The 25,102-nt window shown below is 43.0% G+C and overlaps 1 protein-coding gene across 1 annotated transcript; it reads right to left on the bottom strand.

The window, feature by feature from the left end:
• Positions 1–1,098: 1,098 nt before the first annotated feature.
• Positions 1,099–24,349, bottom strand: LOC139388206 (GDNF family receptor alpha-4-like). Its single transcript, XM_071134764.1, has 8 exons — positions 24,281–24,349; positions 15,008–15,271; positions 14,813–14,905; positions 14,239–14,590; positions 11,460–11,569; positions 11,019–11,153; positions 7,398–7,555; positions 1,099–1,293 (listed from the first exon to the last, which is right to left on the bottom strand). Exons 1-8 carry the CDS (start codon positions 24,330–24,332, stop codon positions 1,099–1,101), a joined length of 1,359 nt encoding a protein of 452 aa, XP_070990865.1. The 5' UTR covers positions 24,333–24,349.
• Between the last annotated feature and the right edge of the window lie 753 nt (positions 24,350–25,102).

Raw genomic sequence — 25,102 nt, 5'->3', positions numbered from 1 at the left:
CTACTAAAGACCATGAGCAGTCGGAGCAGGAGAGATAGAGATGGGCAGCTAGGACTACTAAAGACCATGAGCAGTCGGAGCAGGAGAGATAGAGATGGGCAGCTAGGACTACTAAAGACCATGAGCAGTCGGAGCAGGAGAGATAGAGATGGGCAGCTAGGACTACTAAAGACCATGAGCAGTCGGAGCCGGAGAGATAGAGATGGGCAGCTAGGACTACTAAAGACCATGAGCAGTCGGAGCAGGAGAAATAGAGATGGGCAGCTAGGACTACTAAAGACCATGAGCAGTCGGAGCAGGAGAGATAGAGATGGGCAGCTAGGACTACTAAAGACCATGAGCAGTCGGAGCAGGAGAAATAGAGATGGGCAGCTAGGACTACTAAAGACCATGAGCAGTCGGAGCAGGAGAGATAGAGATGGGCAGCTAGGACTACTAAAGACCATGAGCAGTCGGAGCAGGAGAGATAGAGATGGGCAGCTAGGACTACTAAAGACCATGAGCAGTCGGAGCAGGAGAGATAGAGATGGGCAGCTAGGACTACTAAAGACCATGAGCAGTCGGAGCAGGAGAGATAGAGATGGGCAGCTAGGACTACTAAAGACCATGAGCAGTCGGAGCAGGAGAGATAGAGATGGGCAGCTAGGACTACTAAAGACCATGAGCAGTCGGAGCAGGAGAGATAGAGATGGGCAGCTAGGACTACTAAAGACCATGAGCAGTCGGAGCAGGAGAGATAGATATTGCAGAAAAATAATGATGGAAAGTAACAAAGGAAAACAGAAAGCATGAAATGAATGTCAGACAGAGTGCCATAGGAGAAAGGTGTGAATGTCAGACAGAGTGCCATAGGAGAAAGGTGTGAATGTCAGACAGAGTGCCATAGGAGAAAGGTGTGAATGTCAGACAGAGTGCCATAGGAGAAAGGTGTGAATGTAAGACAGAGTGCCATAGGAGAAAGGTGTGAATGTCCATTTCCTCATTGTGGTTGTTCTTCCCTCAGCCTTAAGTCTCCTCATCAGTCTCAGTGCCATAGTGGAGGTGACCCAGTGAATGTGATACTGTAGCTGATCGTAAGAGGGGTAGTAGGGGGGCTCGTTATACCGGACACCACCAGCCCAGCATAGCAGCAGGCAGCAGCAGGGGCAGCATGGGTGCTGTCTGGCTTGCCGCTCCTCTACGGCCTCCTCGGGTCCCGGAGCCCACACTAGACTTCTCCTTCTCAGAATACAGTGGGATAACATTGAATTCCTGGCTTTCCTCCTCTACCTCCTCTTCCTCGCTGTCCTCCACCTGAAAGACAGAGGGGATGTAATATAATAAGTCATTTGTTATTAAAGTAACTGCCCAGGGAAAATCTGACTTTTAATAGTTCATATTCTGTTAATTCATTTCCAAATAATGCTCATCCTATACTCGTATTTGTGGCCAAAGCATAAATTGGAGAAAAACCACATAAAAAAAACAACAACTCAAACATGTATCTCAAACTATCTCAAAATTTCCTCATAGAACATGTCATCTCCCTGAGGAGGATGAGCTGGCCAATCAGCGCTCTAGAGGATGAGCTGGCCAATCACTAGTCTACTCGCGTTAATATTTTTAACAACCGGTATACGTAGACAACATTCCAACACAGAAAAGCTGCTTTTTAATTCATGGAAATCTGGAAACACTGGGCAGTTAGTTTAAAATAAAGGGAGCAGAACTTGCAGGTAACTACCGCATATTGTGCATGCTGTATCTGCTTGGTAGAACTAAATAGTGATAGAAAATTGGATTAGAAAATCAAGCTTGGAAGAAAATAAGATCCATTATTTGCAGTGAGTAGTCATGAGCTTCCTAAAAGACACGAATGGCAACTCAGCATCAAACGAAACATGTTGTACTTAGGTGTTGAATTCAGAATCCAAAAGGTGTCAGCATCTTTTTTTATTAGAAAGAAAGGTGAGAATCTTGGTCATGGTATTGGATCAACCGAGTGAGAAGTGTATTACAAAGGAACATCTTGAACCTGCACTCAGGGGGAGGGAGGCTTACAGCCTCTTCACACTTAATACACTAGTAGAGTAAAAATACCATCGGCTACACATATTACTCAAATGTAAACTTGCGTACTTGCTATGTCTTGAACGCTACCGCCGGAGGACAGTTGCCCCCAATGTCTCATTGAGCCAACACTCCTACAGTATAAATGGTAAAAGCAGAGCAATGTTTTTGAAACAGCAGCAATGTTTAGACAATTTCCTTATTTTTGAGACTTTCATTTGTAACATTGTGTGGTGATTTCAGAGGTGGCAGGTCCTGGAGCGAGCGGTAGGGGGGAAATTGTTTTCCTGGGACTTAGAAATTTTCCTGCTCTGTTAGTAGGCTAACCTAACCAACTCCGGACCCTAGTTGCAGCATAGGTCTATAGTAATAAATCAGCTGTAAAAAAAACAAACATTTTATATGGGCTATGATACGGGCTATGATGGGACCAGATTACTTTTCTAATCAGGTTATATGGTTTTTAATAAACTCCTGGAAAAACTCCTCGTCCAAGAGAGGATGAAAACATTAAAACCCTTTACACAGACAAAAAGACAACAATTGCGATCGGACAAAAACAATCAAAAAACTAACAGGGCTGAGCTGGCTGTATGCAGGGTTGCATCGTTAGGTCTTTGATGGGTAATTAAAAAGACACTCATACAGTATGTCATCACTATTGTGTTGATTGAATTAATCAATCTAATAATTATGACACACCCCTCACTATTGTCATTGGTTGCACAAGCACTCATGACATCACCCTGAGGAAGGCACAGTGATGCCGAAACGTTGGTGATTTACCCAATAAATTACTGGGAGTTTATATATATATGGAGTGTGCGACTCTCTTTGTTTTTTATAGCTTACGATTGATTCGTTACAGTCAATAACTTTGAATTAAAAAGGCCTAGGTCACCTAGCCCCCCGAAGTGTGAATATAAACCACATTTGATCAAATTCACATTTTCTCAGAATACAAATAACTGGGCCTATTTTAGGCTATAAATACATACAGGTGAAGTCGGAAGTTTACAAACACTTACATACACGTAGGTTGGAGTCATTAAAACTTGTTTTTCAACCACTCCACAAATGTATTGTTAACAAACTATAGTTTTGGCAAGTCGGTTAGGACATCTACTTTGTGCATGACACAAGTAATTTTTCCAACAATTGTATTACAGACAGATTATTTCACTTATAATTCACTGTATCACAATTCTAGTGGGTCAGAAGTTTACATACACTAAGTTGACTATGCCTTTAAACAGCTTGGATGATTCCAGAAATTCCATTTGAGTCAATTGGAGGTGTACCTGTGGATGTATTTCAAGGCCTACCTTCAAACTCAGTGCCTATTTGCTTGACATCATGGCAAAATCAAAATAAATCAGCCAAGACCTCCACATTTTTTTAAATATCTGGTTCACACATAGGTGTGCTACCATGTTCATCTATACAAACAATAGTACGCAAGTATAAACACCATGGGAACACGCAGCCATCATACCGCTCAGGAAGGAGACATGTTTGGTCTCCTAGAGATGAACGTACTTTAGTGCGAAAAGTGCAAATCAATCTCAGAACAACAGCAAAGGACATTGTGAAGATGCTGGAGGAATCAGGTACAAAAGTAACTATACCCACAGTAAAACAAGTTCTATATCGACATAACCTGACCATAATGACCATCGTTATGTTTGGAGGAAAAAGGGTGAGGCTTGCAGGTCGAAGAACACCATCCCAACCGTGAAGCACGGGGGTGGCAGCATCATGTTGTGGGGGTGCTTTGCTGCAGAAGGGACTGGTGCACTTCACAAAATAGATGGCATCATGAGGGGAAAATTACGTGGATATATTGAAGCAACATCTCAAGACATCAGTCAGGAAGTTAAAGCTTTGTCGCGAATGGGTCTTACAAATGGGCAATGACCCCAAGCATACTTCCAAAGTTGTGGCAAAATGGCTTAATTTCACTAGGGTAGGGGGCAGCATTTGGAATTTTGGATGAAAAGCATGCCCAAATTAAACTGCCTGCTATTCAGGCCCAGAAGATAGGATATGCATATAAGTAGATTAGTAGATTTATTAGTAGAGTTGGATAGAAAACACTCTAAAGTTTCCAAAACTGTTAATGTCTGTGAGTATAACAGAACTGATATGGCAGGCGAAAACCAGAGGAAAATCCAACCAGGATGTAACGATCATCGTATAAAGGAGTGGACCAAAACGCAGCGTGGTAACTGTTCATGATAAATGTAATACTCAAAACACTCAAACAAAATAACAAAGAAGGAAAACCGAAACAGTCCTGTCAGGTGCAGACACTAAACAGAAAACAACTACCCACAAAACCCAAACGAAACAGGACAACGATAGACAGCTGCCTCTGAGTGGGAACCACACCAACATAGAAATAAAGAACCTAGAATGCCCACCCTAGTCACACCCTGGCCTAACCAAAATAGAGAATAAAAACCTCTCTATGGCCAGGGCGTGACACCGGAAGTACTATTATTTTGAAAGGCTGTTTTTCCATTGAAAGCCTATCCACCATACAAAGACTTAGGATCCAGTTCACGAGCTCTATGGCTTCTTCTACATGTGGCCAGTCTTTAGGCATTGTTTCAGGCTTTTACTCTGAAATATTAGGGAGATACAGCACTTTCAATCAGTGGCCAGTGGAAATTTCCAGACATCAGCCATGCGCCTGATCGGGAATGTGCCTTTATTGTTTATCTTTTTCTATTGACGAAGCTTTTGTCTAGTTGAAATATTATTGATTATTTATGACAAAAACAACCGGAGGATTGATTTTAAACACAACTTGGCATGTTTCTCTTTAACTTTTATTGTACTTTTTAAAAACTTTTCGTCTGGACTTAGTGCACGCGCATTGAGCATTCAGATTACTGGACAAAACGCGCGAACAAAAAGGAGGTTTTTGGTCCTAAAGAGGGACATTATCGAACAAAACAAACATTTATTGTCGAACATGGAGACCTGGGAGTGCTACCAGATGAAGATCATCAAAGGTAAGTGATTAATTTTAATGCTATTTCTGACTTTTGTGAGCCCTCTCCTTGGCTGGAAAATGGCTGTATGGTTTTCTGTGACTAGGTGCTGACCTAACATAATCGCATGGTGTGCTTTCGCAGTAGAGCCTTTTTGAAATCGGACACTGTGGTTGGATTTACAAGAAGTTTATCTTTAAAATGGTGTATAATACTTGTATGTTTGAGGAATTTTAATTATGGGATTTCTGTTTTGAATTTGGCGCCCTGCAATTTCACTGGCTGTTGTCAAGGTGGGACGCTAGCATCCCACTTGTACCAGAGAGGTTAAGGACAACAAATTCAAGGTATTGGAGTGCCAATCACAAAGCCCTGACCTCAATCCTATAGAAAATTTGTGGCCAGAACTGAAAAAACGTGTGCGAGCAAGGAGGCCTACCAACCTGACTCAGTTATTCCTCTGTCAGGAGGAATGGGCCAAAATTCACCCAACTTATTGTGGGAAGCTTGTGGAAGGCTACCCGAAACGTTTGACCCAAGTTAAACAATTTAAAGACAATGCTAACAAATACTAATTGAGTGTATGCAAACTTCTGACCCACTGGGAAAGTGATGAAAGAAATAAAAGCTGAAATAAATCACTCTACTATTATTCTGACATTTCACATTCTTAAAATAAAGTGGTGATCCTAACTGACCTAAGACAGGGATTTTTTACAAGGATTAAATGTCAGGAATTGTGAAAAACTGAGTTTGAACACCTTGAGGTTAAGGTGTGTGTAAACTTCATCACATTACGTTTCCCTTGGCCAGGCCCAGATAGGATCAGAGTGCCTTGGCTTCTCTCAGCTGCCTGCAGCTGTAGTTGTTAACAGTAGACTACAGTTGATCAGACTGAATCACAGACTAATTGTGCAAGTTGGCAAATCATGAGGTATTTTCTTTTATTTATATTTTTGGTGGCAGGTATGGGCTTCCATATAAAAGAGCTTGTCGTGGTGAATTCACTTATACCCATGTTTTCAGTCAGTTAAGAACAAATTATTTTTTACAATGACGGCCTACCCCGGCCAAACCGTAACCCGGATGTCGCTGGGCCAATTGTGCGCCGCCCTATGGGACTCCCAATCATGGCCGGTTGTGATACAGCCTGGAATCAAACCAGGGTCTGTAGTAACACCTTTAGCAATGAGATGCAGTGCCTTAGACCACTGCACCACTCGAGAGACCCATATTAATCTAAATGAAGCCTGGTTTGTTGTAAGGTAGGCCTACTGTACTTTTCTATTTGTGTGATCAATCATAATCAATCAATCATTCATTTTTGATAGGCTAACCGTACTTGACGAAGGTTGTCATAGTAACTCTGTGCTTTTGTCTTGAAGTTAAAATGTAAAAAGTGTAGCCTACAGACAACACAAATAAACCCTTTAATTGTCTGCACATACATGCTTTGAATTGGTGCATTATTGAAGAGTGTAATATGGTTTGGTTGCATTATTGAAGAGTGTAATATGGTTTGGTTGCATTATTGAAGAGTGTAATATGGTTTGGTTGCATTATTCAATAGTGTAATATGTTTTACAAGATAAGTTTCTGTCATTGTTGAATAGTTTGTGCTTACTGGCTAGTGGCTACTGTGATGTTTACAGTCAATTTGAGCTGCATACCAAGAATGTTGTGTTGTCAGCGACAACGAAAGGTAAGGCAAGGATGTAATGTGAATTGAAAAGTAGAATTCTCTTTCGCCACTCCGCTCCTCAGATGCTCCTTCATATCTTGTTGTGGGAATAGAGACTTAGAGGTTAGCAGTAGAGAAGAGAGGGAGGGGATTGGAACTGTGTAAAGGAGAGGAGAACGGGAGTGAGGAGGATTAGGATGGCAAGAGAAAGGAAGATAGGAGACAGATGGGTGTGAATAAATGAATATCAACAACTCAAGAGGATTGATGCTCCCTCCTGCAAACACCTCTGCCTAATCCTCACACACTGTGAGAGAGGGAGTGAGAGGAAGCTAGGGACAGAGAGATAGTGAGAAAAAAAGCTAAGGAGGAAATCCTGGGTCTCTGTTCAATGCGTCAGTAATGTGTTGACTGTGAGCCTTGTGTTGAGACAGATGTGTTGGGAGTGTATCTCAGGTCAGGTCTGTAAGTGAGCTTTGACACTCAGGCAGCTCCGTTGGCGCTCATGTCACACCATAGGTCATCATGCAGTTCACAGAGCATCCCTGACCCAGTGAGAAGAAACTTTAGAAAAACCCACGGAACAAGCTTTTTGTCCACCATTGTTTTTAAGTTAGTGTACAGCCTTTATGCAGACTGGGTTTGGTAAGGCAGTGAAGAGTACTTACACTGTTGCGTTCTGATAAAATGTTGACGTTGACATTGATCTTGTCCTTGTCCTGAAAGATGTGTGGAGAGGGGGTGGCTGATGCGTGGTGACGAGGGGGCAGGGTGGTGCTCTCCACAGGGCGAGGGGAAGAGCCTCCTAAATAACTGATAGCATTACCTGAGGATACAACAGACATCATCATTATCATCATCACCATCCATCATCATCACAATCCATCATCATCATCACCATCCATCATCATCATCCATTATCACATCCATCATCACCATATCTCCATCACCATATCATCATCACCATATCATCACCATCCATTATCACATCCATCATCACATCTCCATCACCATATCATCATCACCATATCATCACCATCCATTATCACATCCATCATCACATCTCCATCACCATATCATCATCACCACAATCCATCATCATCACCATATCATCACCATCCATTATCACATCCATCATCACATCTCCATCACCTTATCATCATCACCACAATCCATCATCATCACCATATCATCATCATCATCACCATATCATCATCATCATCACCATATCATCATCACCATCCATCATCACCATATCATCATCATCATCACCATCCATCATCATCACAATCCATCATCACCATCCATCCATTATCACCATCCATCATCATCATCACCATCCATCATCACCATTGTCCCCATCATCACATCATCGTCATCGTCACCACCATCATTGTCACATCACCATCATCACCACCAGGCCACCCTGGGGCGGCAGGGTAGCCTAGTGGTTAGAGCTTTGTACTAATAACTGGAAGGTTGCAAGTTCAAATCCCTGAGCTTACAAGGTACAAATCGTTCCCACTGTTCCTAGGCCGTCATTGAAAATAAGAATTTGTTCTTAAATGACTTGCCAAGTTAAAGAAAGGTAAAATAAAAAATAAATTAATAAATTGTCAGCATCCATTATCACCATCCATCTACATCATCATCATCGCAAAGCATCATCATGATCATCAACACCTCTAGTTTACCCACTGCTGATGATGCAAATGTACTCAGAATTATTCATAGTAGTCATGAATTCATTAATCAACTGGGCATTGAAGTATTGTCCCATCTACATTGTGTAATTTACTTATGGTCCCTAACGAGCCCCATAAGGATATCTTATGTCAAACCAAATTGACCATGGGCATTATGATCCAGTCGTGTACAGCTGCACAATGACGAGACGGCCTACAGGGAGGAGGTGAGGGCCCTCGGAGTGTGGTGTCAGGAAAATAACCTCACACTCAACGTCAACAAAACAAAGGAGATGATCGTGGACTTCAGGAAACAGCTGATGGAACACCCCCCTATCCACATCGACGGGACAGTAGTGCAGAGGGTAGTAAGTTTTAAGTTCCTCGGCGTACACATCACGGACAAACTGAATTGGTCCACCCACACAGACAGCGTCGTGAAGAAGGCGCAGCAGCGCCTCTTCAACCTCAGGAGGCTGAAGAAATTCGGCCAAAAGCACTCACAAACTTCTACAGATGCACAATCGAGAGCATCCTGTCGGGCTTTATCACCGCCTGTTAAGGCAACTGATCCGCCCACAACCATAAGGCTCTCCAGAGGGTAGTGAGGTCTGCACAACGCATCACCGGGGGCAAACTACCTGCCCTCCAGGACACCTACACCACCCGATGTCACAGGAAGGCCATAAAGATCATCAAAGACAACAACCATCCGAGCCACTGCCTGTTCACCCTGCTATCATCCAGAAGGTGAGGTCAGTACAGGTGTATCAAAGCAGAGACTGAGAGACTGAAAAACAGCTTCTATCTCAAGGCCATCAGACTGTTAAACAGCCACCACCAACATTGAGTGGCTGCTGCCAACACACTAACTCAACTCCAGCCACTTTAATAATGGAAATTGATGGAAATTGATGTAGAAATATAGCACTAGCCACTTTAAACAATGCTACTTAATATCATGTTTACATACCCTGCATTACTAATCTCATACGTATATACTGTACTCTATATCATCTACTGCATCTTTATGTAATACATGTATCACTAGCCACTTTTAACTATGCCACTTTGTTTACATACCCAACATTACTCATCTCATATGTATATACTGTACTCGATACCATCTCCTGCATCTTGCCTATGCAGTTCTGTACCATCACTCATTCATATATCTTTATGTACATATTCTTTATCCCTTTACACTTGTGTGAATAAGGTAGTAGTTTTGGAATTGTTAGGTTAGATTACTCGTTGGTTATTACTGCATTGTCGGAACTAGAAGCACAAGCATTTCGCTACACTCACATTAACATCTGCTAACCATGTGTATGTGACAAATAAAATTGATTTGATTCTGCTACGGTACCCTTCATTCTGTTACAGTACCCTTCATTCTGTTACAGTACCCTTCATTCTGCTACGGTACCCTTCATTCTGCTACAGTACCCTTCATTCTGCTACGGTACCCTTCATTCTGTTACAGTACCCTTCATTCTGTTACAGTACCCTTCATTCTGTTACAGTACCCTTCATTCTGTTACAGTACCCTTCATTCTGCTACGGTACCCTTCATTCTGTTACAGTACCCTTCATTCTGTTACGGTACCCTTCATTCTGTTACGGTACCCTTCATTCTGTTACGGTACCCTTCATTCTGTTACGGTACCCTTCATTCTGTTACGGTACCGTTCATTCTGTTACGGTACCCTTCATTCTGCTACGGTACCCTTCATTCTGTTACGGTACCCTTCATTCTGTTACGGTACCCTTCATTCTGTTACGGTACCCTTCATTCTGTTACAGTACCCTTCATTCTGCTACGGTACCCTTCATTCTGTTACGGTACACTTCATTCTGTTACGGTACCCTTCATTCTGTTACGGTACCGTTCATTCTGTTACGGTACCCTTCATTCTGCTACGGTACCCTTCATTCTGTTACGGTACCCTTAATTCTGTTACGGTACCCTTCATTCTGTTACGGTACCCTTCATTCTGTTACGGTACCCTTCATTCTGTTACGGTACCCTTCATTCTGCTACAGTACCCTTCATTCTGTTATGGTACCCTTCATTCTGCTACTGTACCCTTCATTCTGTGACATGCCATTTCTTTCTATCATCTTATACATCTCAGTTTTGGACGAGACTGACTTTATGACCAAATTGAACCCAATTACTACTTGTAGTACATTTTGACACTAGAATAAATACTTTTGGCTCATATCGATGCCACATAGGCCGTTTTTCAATACGCAAAGTTGTTTTTTAGGGGCAGTCGCTCTTTAATAAGGCTTGGCAATAATTCAGTTATTTCGTTATTTACCTCAGTTGCATGCTCAATGTGTAAAATCATATGTGAATAAAACGTTTTCATTGAACAACGCTGTCCATCAACATTTGTAATTAAGCGCTGTGCTACAGTATACCATACAGAAAAAGTAAGCAGCTCTCTAGGGCTACTGGGCTACAGACCGCCCGCTAATGTATTTGTGTAATCTGCTGATTTCAAGTAGGCTCACAGGACCAGTGCTCTTGCTGCAGCAGCAGCCTGTAGGGGGTGTCATTGTGGGTGGGTGAGGGAGGGAGGGAGTATGACTCACGCAGACAGACGTTTCTGTGGAACATGTTCATGATGCGCAGACAGTCCTGCCATTGGTTCCCACTTCCCTCACAGGTGCACCACTGGGACACGTCCATACTGAGATTGTTGGCATAGTTGGGGGTCATGATGGTGCCTGGTTGACAAAGACACACACAGGAGCAGGTTGGGTTCACAGAGATGTGTCAGCAGACCTGACTTCCATACAAACTTGGAGCGTATGATGAAAAGCCAAACAAGCCAATTGGCAATGAAATGAGTGCCTGCCTACACCTTAAGGTTAGCAAAAGCTAACAACAATGACCTGATTAAAAGGCCCTTGAAGCCAACTCAGCACTTCTTCTCTAACATTGTTCCTTCCTTGTGTTGTTAATCCCTCTTCCATCCTCTCCCTCCATCTCCTTTCTGCCTCCCCCTCAATCCCTTTCTCTCTCCAGCTCACCTATGAGCCCGGCGTAGGCCTTAAGGCAGACGGCTCCACTCTCTCTCATGCAGCCAGAGGGAGAATGTGACGAGGGCTGGCAGTTGTGCTGGAAATCAGCCAGACGAGATCTGATAGACACACACACACCAACACACACATTCACACAAACACACACCCATACACAAACACACAAAAAGAGAAAAACATATTTGTACACGGGTGCCAATACTGGGTTGGCAACTTGGCAGTGTAATTTTCTGAGGGCGTCTTTACAATTATGGTTTTTGGATGCAGTACCTAGCGAAAGGCAGAATCTGAAGCACAGGAAAACATAAGAGGAGAACGTTCAAGCTTGGAATCATGTGAGCACCCGCAATGTTTCTTAATACACATTTTTCAAAACATTGACCTGAAGACTCGAGGTGCTGCAATATTATTCTGAATATTTGATTTGTCCTGTATGTATGTATGTATATATATATATATACAGTATATATATATTCAGTGAGGAGAACAAGTATTTGATACATTGCCGATTTTGCAGGTTTTCCGACTTACAAAGCATGTAGAGGTCTGTAATTTTTATCATAGGTACACTTCAACTGTGAGAGACAGAATCTAAAACAAAAATCCAGAAAATCACATTGTATGATTTTTAAGTAATTAATTTGCATTTTATTGCATGACGTAAGTATTTGATCACCTACCAACCAGTAAGAATTCCGGCTCTCACAGACCTGTTAGTTTTCTTTAAAAAGCCCTCCTGTTCTCCACTCATTACCTGTATTAACTGCACCTGTTTGAACTCGTTATCTGTATAAAAGACACCTGTCCACACACTCAATCAAACAGACTCCAACCTCTCCACAATGGCCAAGACTAGAGAGCTGTGTAAGGTCATCAGGGATAAAATTGTAGACCTGCACAAGGCTGGGATGGGCTACAGGACAATAGGCAAGCAGCTTGGTGAGAAGGCGACAACTGTTGGCGCAATTATTAGAAAATGGAAGAAGTTCAAGATGACGGTCAATCACCCTCGGCCTGGGGCTCCATGCAAGATCTCACCTCGTGGGGCATCAATGATCATGAGGAAGGTGAGAGATCAGCCCAGAACTACACGGCAGGACCTGGTCAATGACCTGAAGAGACCTGGGACCACAGTCTCAAAGAAAACCATTAGTATCACACTATGCCGTCATGGATTAAAATCCTGCAGCGCACGCAAGGTCCCCCTGCTCAAGCCAGCGCATGTCCAGGCCCGTCTGAAGTTTGCCAATGACTATCTGGATGATCCAGAGGGGGAATGGGAGAAGGTCATGTGGTCTGATGAGACAAAAATAGAGCTTTTTGGTCTAAACTCCACTCGCCGTGTTTGGAGGAAGAAGAAGGATGAGTACAACCCCAAGAACACCATCCCAACCGTGAAGCATGGAGGTGGAAACATCATTCTTTGGGGATGCTTTTCTGCAAAGGGGACAGGACGACTGCACCGTATTGAGGGGAGGATGGATGGGGCCATGTATCGCGAGATCTTGGCCAACAACCTCCTTCCCTCAGTAAGAGCATTGAAGATGGGTCGTGGCTGGGTCTTCCAGCATGACAACGACCCGAAACACACAGCCAGGGCAACTAAGGAGTGGCTCCGTAAGAAGCATCTCAAGGTCCTGGAGTGGCCTAACCAGTCTCCAGACCTGAACCCAATAGAAAATCTTTGGAGGGAGCTGAAAGTCCGTATTGCCCAGCGACAGCCCCGAAACCTGAAGGATCTGGAGAAGGTCTAAGGTCTATAGGAGTGGGCCAAAATCCCTGCTGCAGTGTGTGCAAACCTGGTGAAGAACTACAGGAATCGTATGATCTCTGTAATTGCAAACAAAGGTTTCTGTACCAAATATTAAGTTCTGCTTTTCTGATGTATCAAATACTTGTGTCATGCAATAAAATGCTAATTAATTACTTAAAAATCATACAATGTGATTTTCTGGATTTTTGTTTTAGATTCCGTCTCTCACAGTTGAAATGTACCTATGATACAAATTACAGACCTCTACATGCAGTAGCAAGTAGCAAAACCTGCAAAATCTGCAGTGTTTCAAATACTCCCCACTGTATATGTATCATATTTTCTGAATATAGACTTGCTTTTAATTATTTGTTACTTTTATTTCTTATTTTGTAGGTATTTTTCTTAACTTAATTGTTGGTTAAGGGCTTGTAAGTAAGCATTTCACTGTAAGGGCTGTTGTATTCGGCGCTTGTGACAAATTGAATTTGATTTGATTTGACTTGATAAGCACACTTGGACTTAGAGTCTGCTAGTCAAACCCAGTTGTGTATTCATAATTCTCATCTAGGTCACATTAACACCTCTCACCTGCTCCACAGGCATACTCAACCATACAAAACACCACTGAGTAGCCAGTGGAATAAAAACACTGCAGCCTGAGTCATCGCAGAGCCTTATCGACGTATCATTGGTCCTTATTATTCTGGATGTTATCAATGATGAAGATTAGTGAACAACCTCTTCCCTGTAGGGAACTCAAACCTTGGAACTGTTTGTACTGTAACTATTTGTCTGAACCTCTTGCGCTGAGAGGATTGCAAACATTCAAATGGTTGATGAAATAGATTCATCCAGTCCTCTCCGCCTCTGTCTAACCTCACACTCTATAACCTATTTGCATTGTGATTATAACTGTTAATGTGCCTCGATTCAGGACTTAATGTGGAGTGGAAAAGTTTAGCCTGATGTCACACACCTCCCAGAAACCATGTTTCCCCAACCAGCTCAGCTCACCTACACAGCTCATCCCTGGCACAGTAGCCCTGCAGGCTGAGGCAGTTGGGTTTGCTGTCTCTCTCCTCATAGGAACACGACGGTACGATGGTCTTCCGCCGGCGCTCCCCACAGAGGGCATCAGAGCAGGGACAGAATAGCAGGGCGAAGCTGTACTCCTCTGGTACCCGCTCCAGGAAGCGTCGCAGTGCCCGGTGGCACTTCTGTCTGTTACAGCTGCCGTCGGAGCCCAGAGCCCGCTTGGTGCAGGCTACAACATACTCCGACCTCAGAGAACCACACTTCTCATACAGACCACAGTCCTGGGCTGCTTTCAGACACTGGTTCTGCCCATCCAGAGGAAAAGAGGAGGCTGGGTGGAGGGAGGAGTGGTAGGGTGAGGAGAGGAAGAAAACAGAGAGGAGAATGGAGGAAGGTGGGGGTTTGGAAAAAGGGGCAATGAATAAGAGAGAAAGGAAGACAAAATCATGAAATAAATGATTCTGGACATCCCAGACTGTCCTAGTCATTCTTCAGCGAGGAGGCAGATGTTCCAATAAGAGCAAGCTGTGTAGTGACGGGTGTGAAGCAGTACCTGCCATGATGGAGGCCATGCGTGACATCTCTATGTGCCTCACAAACTCCACCTCCAGATCTTCATACGGAGACACCTCGTACTCATTATACACTGCAGCAACAACACAAAGACATTCAAGAGAAAAACATCTCACATACACAGAGATACAATGAAACACATAAAAATACAAAAAACACACACAGTGAAACTCACCAGCAAATCTGACGGTCCAGTAGACCCTGAGGCACAGCTCCTCCCGGCGGGAGCCGCGCTGGCACTTGCAGGCCTGGAGGGGGCGGTACTGCTGCAGGGCGCTCTGGGCCTCCAGACACTCTCCCCGGGCGTCTGGGCCCAGGGGCGACACGGCCTCCTCAGCAGCACAGTACTCCAGCACCCTGTACACTGCTGTACAGTCCTGATCCTGTACACAGCCTCGCTCAGCCTCCTGACAGTCTATGGAGCCTGACAGCACGCTGCCTGGAAGAGGTGGAGGATGGGGAACATGATTATAGTTGGTCACCGGTGGTCCTGACCAGCTATTTTTACAGTTTCGTTCTGTGAGTTAGCACCTGTTTGACAAAGAGCTTCAGTGCTTATTTGGTGAAAAGCAAGAGCCTCACGTCAGAGATGGAGTCGAGTGACAGTGTACAAAACACTAGAGTATTGATTATGTTCTGTGAAGAACTGACAGCCCCATCAGTTGTCAGGATAAAGGTCAGGCAGAGTCACAGACTGAAGAGGTTAAGTAAAAGAGTGGATAGCAACATTGTTTAATTCACAACTGTCCATTTTCAGTTAAGGGGAACTTCAATTCAGCTCATTCATAGTAGTGATGTAATAGTTTTTGCCAGGTGGCAAATGCAGCTTTTTCCCAGATGGTTTTATAGGTCCGACTACAAATGGATCCGGATTTGCAGCTATATCCTCATTCAACATGTTATTCAGACTCTTTCTCTCTCTCGCTCACACCCACACATACCTGCAAACAAACAAACTATGTATATAGCTATAGGCCCACACACACACGCTCCTACACACACACACACACTAAGGGGCATCCTGATTAAATGGTCACACGCTTCAATTAAGCCCATGCTGGCTGGGAGCGCACAGTACAGCTGAAATCAGATTCCAGTGGCGTGTGGTTACAATCACAGACGCCCCATGAGGTCCACATCTCAATCGGGCAGGAGACACATCAAAACCAGAGGGATACGGTCCGTCATTGCAGGCAGGGGACCCTTGCAGACGAGACTGGCAAGGCAAGCGCTTAAACTCTGGATCTCCCACCAAGATACAGGACCACGAGCCATGTAACATTATATGGTAATGAGATCCAGAATGTAAGTGTAACGGATCATATTAAGGACACCAAGCACTTAAATACATTAATATTAAACTAACTGGAAAATGTGCATTTTTATGAACATCTAAAATGCCATATATGTCCTAATGAAGCACAGTCAGTGGAATAAATCACATGCATTCTAAGCTCATTTGATAGGTTGGGGAATATGGAGTCCTGTGGGGCAGCCAGCATGTTCATACAGATGAGAGCGCTGCCCTTTTCAAAGTCTTCTGGTTACAGAGAGAAGTTATTGAATAAATTGAAACGTAAAGAACATTAATTCCCAAAGAGTTTAACTCGTCAATTTGGAGAAGACATTGTTATTGTTGTCTTTTAGCTACTGCCATGTTCATGTCCCCGTGAAAAATGTGGTGGATGAGGAGTATTAGGAGATGTGGCACACACACACACACACACACACACCTCATAATAAAGTAGAATCACAGAAAAGCAGGCATTGCCCCCGGCTTAGGTTGTGCAATTAAACAGCCTGCCAGTAATCTCCATTATGGACAGTGGTTTGTTCATTACTCTCCACTCCAGCATGTACGCTCCCTAAGGATGACCAGGCCCAAGATAGACACCATCAGCAACTTTTGTTTCAGAGGGCCTATCTTAATACACAAACACATCATTACAACCCATATCAGGTACAGACCAGCTCGGTTAAATCTTGTCAGGCAGAGAAGTGATAATTATGATAATGACTTGAGCGTTCTTTATTGACACAATGATGAACAGTCGCCACGCTACATTGGGCAGTTTCACTGACGACAAAATGGGTGGAAGGAGGGAGGGGTGTGATGGGGGAAAGGTAAGGCGTAAGAGGAAAGGACTGAAAATCTTAAGAGTGAGGAGGAGAGATGAATACCTGTGATAAGTAAGGCTTAATGCACTCTATTGATTTCTCAGTGGGGCGAGTTATAGAATTTGTGAGGCAAAGCTGATGGCTTTCTAGCTCAGTGACCCGCTTGAGGTTAATGTCATAAGAGCAGCCACAAACCACATATCAACACATACACTGTTCCACATCATTTGAAGTTCACACACATGTATTTATTCATCCATTCTTACCCATACACAGTAAGTTAAACACAAAAAAAAAACTACACTGACTAGTCACAGCGGGATCCTACTCCTCCTCTGTTCCTCTGGTGATGTAGAGGTTAATCCAGGCCCTGCAGTGTCTACCTCCACTCCCATCCCCCAGGCTCTCTCATTTGTTGACTTCTGCAACCGTAAAAGCCTTGGTTTCATGCATGTTAACATTAGAAGCCTCCTCCCTACGTTTGTTTTATTCACTGCCCTAGCACACTCCACCAATCCGGATGTCCTAGCCCTGTCTGAATCCTGGCTTAGGAAGACCACCAAAAACCTTGAAATTTCCATTCCTAACTATAACATTTTCCAACAAAATAGAACTGCCAAAGTGGGCGGTGTTGCAATTTACTGCAAAGATAACCTGCAGAGTTCTGTCTTTCTATCCAGGTCTGTACCCAAACAATTTGAGCTTCTACTTCTAAAAATCCACCTCTCCAGAAACAAGTCTCTCACCGTTGCCGCTTGCTATAGACCACCCTCTGCCCCCAGCTGTGCCCTCGACACCATATGTGAATTGATTGCCCCCCATCTATCTTCTGAGCTTGTGCTGCTAGTTGGCCTAAACTGGGACATGCTTAACACCCCAGCTATCCTACAATCTAAGCTTGATGCCCTCAATCTCACACAACTTATCAATGAACCTACCAGATATAACCCCAAATCCGTAAACACGGGCACCCTCATAGATATCATCCTAACTAACTCACCCTTCTAATACACCTCTGCTGTTTTCAACCAAGATCTCAGCGATCACTGCCTCATTGCCTGCATCCATAATGGGTCTGTGAGCAAACGACCACCCCTCATCACTGTCAAACGCTCCCTAAAAAACTTCTGCGAGCAGGCCTTTCTAATCAACCTGGTCGGGGTATCCTGGAATGACATTGACCTCATCCCGACAGTAGAGGATGCCTGGTTATTCGTTAAAAGTGCCTTCCTCACCATCTTAAATAGGCATGCTTAACTCCCTTATTTGACCTAATTTGCACTCACTGTATATATACTTTGTTTTCTTTTTTCCTATTGTATTATTGACTGTATGTTTTGTTCATTCCATGTGTAACTCTGTGTTGTTGTATGTGTCGAACTGCTATGCTTTATCTTGACCAGGTCGCAGTTGTAAATGAGAACTTGTTCTCAACTAGCTTACCTGGTTAAATAAAGGTGAAATAAATTAAATAAAAATTGAAAAAGGGAGTAGTTCTGCAACCTGTGGATTCCACCATCTAGCTTCTCTCGTCTACAACAATTCCTTAGGAGGCATTTTGGTAACCATTTTGGTAACATGGAAACACTGGAGGAGTTTCAGGATCTAATATTCTCAGTGCACATCAGCCTTGTTGTTCTGGGGTAATTGAGGGTTGACTATTGGATAATAACAGCTACAAACATACGGTGAAAGAAAAACAAAATGAAAGAAATTCGCTCAACTTTAGTGAACTCTGTAAAGTGGTGATGATGACAAACATGTTGGGAGGGTTCACTTCAGAGGTTCCCACTCCCGGGGTTGACATATCACAGGGCTACAAGGTCGGCCCAGTATGAGGTTTCAATAACAACTCTTTGTCGTGGGGAAAGACATCGATATACAATAATGAGCAGAACAAGCAGTCCTTCCTCTTATAGCAAGCCTTCAAATACCTCGGGTGAGTTTGTTTCAAAAAGAAAAGCAAAGTAAAGTCATTAAACCTGCAGACATAGACACAAAGGTAGATCATTTGTTTTGTCATTTTGACCTGAACCATAAGGACGTTGAAAGATGATTGAATGAAAAAGAAAACAGCATCCTGAAATCACTGATCATTCATTTTATTTTACAGGCAAAGCCAAGATGGCCTGTTTGCTTATTCATACCGACAAACAAAGACGGAAGGATGAAGATAAGAGGGACAGATAAGAGGAAGGGTAAAAAGATAATTACTCATTTACTTTGTGTTCCTAACGGTCTTTAAAAAAATGGGGAGGAAATATGCAATGATTAGTCAGATGAAAAGAAACATGAAAATACATCTACTGGGATTTGTGGAAGTTGGTCTTGTGCTCTTGTAAGTGTTATACATACAAGACTTGTGGTTGTAATAAGACTGGCCAAGACATTACAGCAAACCTTGATAGGGCAGGGAATGTAGGGTGCATCTTGTGGGGGGGGGGGGGGGTCATACATAGCCAAATACTGGCACACACTCACAAGAGCGCACAAATACTCACCTAGGCCAAAACTGTGAGCAGTGTGTGATGTGCACAAATACATACACGCAAAGATGGCAAAACATCTCTCAGAAAACACCTGACGCACAAACACATACAAATGCAAGACACACACACACAAGGTACACACACACACACAGCCACTCTGGGCTACCCTCCCAACCATGGATAGAGCTCTGTGCCATCTGCTCCTGGAGTTCCAAATCAAGGTTATCAACAAAATACACACGCAAACTTTCCCTCTATCGACTGAATGCCTGACTGACTGTATGTCTTTTTCTCTCTACTGGTTAACTCATTTTCAAACATCTGCGTTTATTGGTTTACACATCATGTCAACATTACTGCCAGCTGCCACCCAGTTTGTGACTCAGTGGTGTCCAAGAAGTCTTTGATGGCACTCTTTAAAGGTGACATCATTCTGTGTATCAATCTCCAGAGATTAGTGCATATTGTACATGGCTCCTGGTAGCGTGCAGTGAAGTAATCGTATCACAGTGTGTGTGTGTGCGCGCCCCACCAAACCAAGATTTGACATGTCCTGTCTGCAATAGACAAAGGGGTTTACGGATGGGATTTTTAGTCACTACGGCTGCGTTTAGACCGGCATCCCAATTCAGATGTTTTTTTAAACAAATTGGTCTTTTGATCAATCAGATCAGCTCAGAAAAATATCTAATCTTTAAAGAGCTGATGTGATTGGTCAAAAGACCAATTAGTGGAAAAAAATATCAGAATTGGCCTGCCTGTATGAATGCAGTCAGATTACTGTTTAACAACAACAAAAAATAGATACAAAGGAAGTCCTCATCGGATACGATGGACACACTGCTGCTGCTGCTTATGTTAGTCTACTTTTCTGTAACAGGTTTGACTTTAAGAGATATTGACAAGACACACTTACAGTATGTTGTTGTGGTGTTATTCTGATGGTGTACTGAGGTGTTAGTGTTGTTGTGGTGTTATTCTGATGGTGTACTGAGGTGTTAATGTTGTTGTGGTGTTATTCTGACAGTGTACTGAGGTGGTAGTGTTGTTGTGGTGTTGTTCTGACTGTGTACTGAGGTGGTAGTGTTGTTGTGGTGTTATTATGACTGTACTGAGGTGGTAGTGTTGTTGTGGTGTTATTCTGACTGTGTACTGAGGTGGTAGTGTTGTTGTGGTGTTATTCTGACTGTACTGAGGTGGTAGTGTTGCTGTGGTGTTATTCTGACTGTACTGAGGTGGTAGTGTTGTTGTGGTGTTTTTTTCTGACTGTGTACTGAGGTGGTTATGTTCTTGTGTTGTTGTTCTGACTGTGTACTGTGGTGGTAGTGTTGTTGTGTTGTTGTTCTGACTGTGTACTGAGGTAGTAGTGTTGTTGTGGTGTTATTCTGATGGTGTACTGAGGTGGTAGTGTTGTTGTGGTGTTATTCTGACTGTGTACTGAGGTGGTAGTGTTGTTGTGGTGTTATTCTGACTGTACTGAGGTGGTAGTGTTGCTGTGGTGTTATTCTGACTGTACTGAGGTGGTAGTGTTGTTGTGGTGTTATTCTGACTGTGTACTGAGGTGGTAGTGTTCTTGTGTTGTTGTTCTGACTGTGTACTGTGGTGGTAGTGTTGTTGTTCTGACTGTGTACTGAGGTAGTAGTGTTGTTGTGGTGTTATTCTGATGGTGTACTGAGGTGGTAGTGTTGTTGTGGTGTTATTCTGATGGTGTACTGAGGTGGTAGTGTTGTTCTGACTGTACTGTATTTTTATTTAACCTTTCATTTTGACAGGGAGTCGTTGCTGAGACCAAGGTCTCTTTTCCAGATAAGGTCTCTTTTCCAGATAAGCCCTATACAGCACCACAATACACATCAAAATACAATATACTCATTAAAACTACACATTCATATACACAATAAAATCAACATTATTATACACAAGAAAAGCAAACATAATCATAAAAAACTGACACATATTTCAGTAAAAATATCCCTTAAGTGTATTGTCGATCATTCCAAACATAAGGTGCAAGGAAGATACCTTCCTCTCCAGACACCAAAGGAGTCTCCAAAGTTAACCAACCCTGTGAACGGGTTTGATAACTTGTCATTTCAAATCTTAACAGTGATGTTAGGGAAGTCTGAAGTTTGTGGAGCAGGACTTTGTAAACAAAGGTGGTAGTGTTGTGAGGTTATTCTTTATTTAAATTTTTGTTCTTTTTACCCTTTTTCGTGGTATCCAAATTGGTAGTTACAGTCTTGTCTCATCACAGCAACTCCCGTACGGACTCAGGAGAGGCGAAGGTTGAGAGCCGTGCGTCATCCGAAACACAACCCAACCAAGCCGCACTGCTTCTTGACACAATGCCCACTTTACTCGGAAGCCAGCCGCACCAATGTGTCAGAGGAAACACCGTGCACCTGGCGACCAAGTCAGCGTGCACTGCGCCCGGCCCGCCACAGGAGTTGCTGGTGTGCGATGGGACAAGGACAGCCCTGCCGGCCAAACCCTCCCCTAACCCGGACGATGCTGGGCCAATTGTGCGCCGTCCCATGGGTCTCCCGGTCGCGGCCGGCTGCGACAGAGCATGGACTCAAACCAGGATCTCTCGTATTATTGACTGTATGTTTGTTTTACTCCATGTGTAACTCTGTGTCGTTGTATGTGTCGAACTGCTTTGCTTTATCTTGGCCAGGTCGCAATTGTAAATGAGAACTTGTTCTCAACTAGCCTACCTGGTTAAATAAAGGTGAAATAAAAAAGAAATATTGGCATCAGAAGTGGGATGGTGGCCACGGCCAATGGGAATGCACAGCCCGGGATGTACGTGGGGGCTGAGTTTAGTCGAAGCACGGTGACGTGCCTTCCCGTTTGGAGGGATTCTAACTTTGATTCAAGCATACTTCTAACTTTATTATATTGATCTCAGAGTAGGGTAGTGACTGATGACCAGATCAAAGAACAATGACAACATGGTTTATTGTTCAAGACAAATTGTAATCATTCCAAGAGAAACGTCCTGAACAAACACAGCAATTTGAATACTCTGATTGAAATATGTGAATGTTGAAGGGATGTGATTTATGATGATTTATTGGGTCATTATAATGCATTCTTCACAGGGCTGTATTTATAGCCACAATCTAAACGATCAGTCTGGCAAGCGCCTGATAGCAGTGCTACCAAGTAAGTTTGTTTTGGGGTGGCAGGTAGCGTAGTGGTTAAGCGCATTGGGCCAGTAACCAAAAGGTTGCTGGTTCAAATCCACAAGGTGGACAAATCTGTCATTCTGCCCTTAGCAAGGCAGTTAACCCCAACAACTGCTCTCTGATTCAGAGGTGTTGAGTTAAATGCGGCAGACACATTTCGGTTGAATGCATTAGGTTGTGCAACTGACTAAGTCATAATACAATAAGAGTAGGCAGAATGCAGTTAAATTGTTTTATAAACTGGGTGGTTCGAGCCCTGAATGCTGATTGGCTCAAAGTCGTGGTATATCAGACCATATACCATGTGTATGACAAAACATTTATTTTTACTAATCTAATTATGTTGGTAACAAGGTTATAATATAGCAATAAGGCACCTCTGGGTTTGTGATATATGGCCAATATACCACGGCTAAGGGCAGTGTCCTAGCACTCTGCGTTGCTTCATACATAACATATTTGCCATATACCACACCCACTCGGGCCTTATTGCTTAATTATACCAGCCTTCTGGCTCACACCTTTGTGAGAATTTGTCTTGGAAGAGCAAGCCAGTGTTTTTTCCCCAATAAATCACAATTAACTAAGGTAGGTGTATAATGTTGATATCTATCTGGTATCTATCTAGATCAGTAAAACAACGCCATGAAAACAAAACAGAAAAGCAGTGTAAAACGGTTAAAGGATGAGACAGAACACTTGTTCCTGTGTGGTTGTTTAAGGATAAGGGCAGGATAAACCTTCAAAATGATGTCATCGAGCTTTGGTCATAACTATATCTATAACCATAGATCACCCCATCTCGCTCTCTCGCATGCCTTGATTTAAGTGCTTCCGTTTCAGGTACAGAGTCTTGGTATGAAAGATGACGTTTTATAGGACCAGCAATTAAATATATAGCTCATTTGTCACCAATAGAAAGAGCGGACACATACATGAGTTTCCTAGACATGGAATGTGCTAAATTAAAATGAGCACAATAGTGAATGGAATTTTGTATAGGCATCATGAACTTGAAACTAAGGACAACACTTTATGCAATTCTTAAGTGACTTGCAATTAAAAAAATTTAAAAAACATGTTACACTTATCCATATTGCTCCTAAAAAGAGTACAAATTATAAAGCTTATTGATAAACTGGGCTTAAATTAAATTGATGGGCTTAAATTAAATTGATATTGGTTTAGCTAAGACTAATAATCTGCCTAGCCTACTGTAAATTATTCATATCGTTTTACTATAAAGGATTGTCAATACTCTAGCCAGGCCTGCATTGTTAAAAAGTCAAGTAAAACCATTGTAGCCTATTTAACTTTTTGTCTCATCCAATGAGTGCTTTCTGAACCATTGACCTGCTATATTTGGAAATAGAAGCACCGCAATTATGATCTCTGGAGATCCCTTAGAAAAAAGAAGTCCCCTGACCGACTGTCCGTCGGTTGAACCCCTATATTCGAAAGTGACAGACAAACAGAAATGGTGTTAAAGGCTTTTACGGTGTAACAGTTTAGGAGAGACTGGATTTTCTCAACGAGGTGCACATTGAAGTGCAAAATGCGCTGAGTAATTTTTTATCAATTCAGAATACACAAGTGCAAGATAGAGAAAAAAAATACTATTTGTGGATGAGTGTGTCGAATTTCGCTTACCATGACTGAGGACATTCATAAGTATTCCAAGGACAATCATCATGCACGGCATCAGGTAAGATAGGTCGGGAGTTGGGGGCTTCGTAGAGGTACTTGGTCCTCGCGCTCACTGACCCACCGCCTGCAACATCCAGCCACACCGCGTTTGTCCCAGGATCGACTGAAACAAGGTAGCCGATACTTGCAAATGTGTGACAATTCCTAAACCTGGACTCGCAGGAATGCAGTGATTGCAGTTGTCACGTGTTTTTTTTTTAAGAGAGGGTGGCAGTAAAATAAATTACATGTATATTTTGATTAGCCTGCAGTGGTCAAGAATACTCAAAAACCCGTGCAAGCGTTCCGTGGTCTTGTGTCTCCACCAATTTAGAAAAATGTCCCTCCAAAGTTTCTAGAAGCTGTCAAGCGACACAGAGGCCAGTCCACTTGAATTCGTTTTGAATAATTATCAATTGCACTTATGTCGCCTTGCGTCGTCCGTCCGTAGTTGCGGTTGCAAGAGTTGAAAATAGATCAGTCAGACGGCATGGCGCATCTCAAACATCAAGCAGTGTTGTGATTGGCCCCCAAGTAAATGTAATACACAGACAGAAAAAGTGTGAATAGCCATACCCCGATGTGCAGCTTGGTCTCATAGACTAGACGTAATATAGTAAATGTAAATCCGGGACAATCAAATTTGTATGATATGTTACATTTGGTATGGTTGCATGAGACAGATGGTCACTTAAGGCAAAAACTAAAGTAGGGTGGTTGGTCAAGGTGGGCGTATAACAGGGACATCTAGCAACCCAAAGGTTGGGAGTTTGAATCTCACCAGAC

This window comes from Oncorhynchus clarkii, chromosome 29 (genome assembly GCF_045791955.1).
Source record: "Oncorhynchus clarkii lewisi isolate Uvic-CL-2024 chromosome 29, UVic_Ocla_1.0, whole genome shotgun sequence".
NCBI lineage: Eukaryota > Metazoa > Chordata > Actinopteri > Salmoniformes > Salmonidae > Oncorhynchus > Oncorhynchus clarkii.
The sequence above is the reverse complement of the archived record's forward strand: the minus strand, read 5'-3'. Positions and strand labels throughout refer to the sequence as shown.

Coding starts and splice junctions, on each gene's coding strand:
- LOC139388206 (XM_071134764.1), bottom strand. CDS start 24,332: ATGCCGTGCATGATGATTGTCCTTGGAATACTTATGAATGTCCTCAGT. Junction 11,154..11,459: donor GGCCTACGCCGGGCTCATAG/GTGAGCTGGAGA, acceptor TTTGTCAACCAG/GCACCATCATGACCCCCAAC. Junction 1,294..7,397: donor TTTTATCAGAACGCAACAGT/GTAAGTACTCTT, acceptor TCTGTCTTTCAG/GTGGAGGACAGCGAGGAAGA.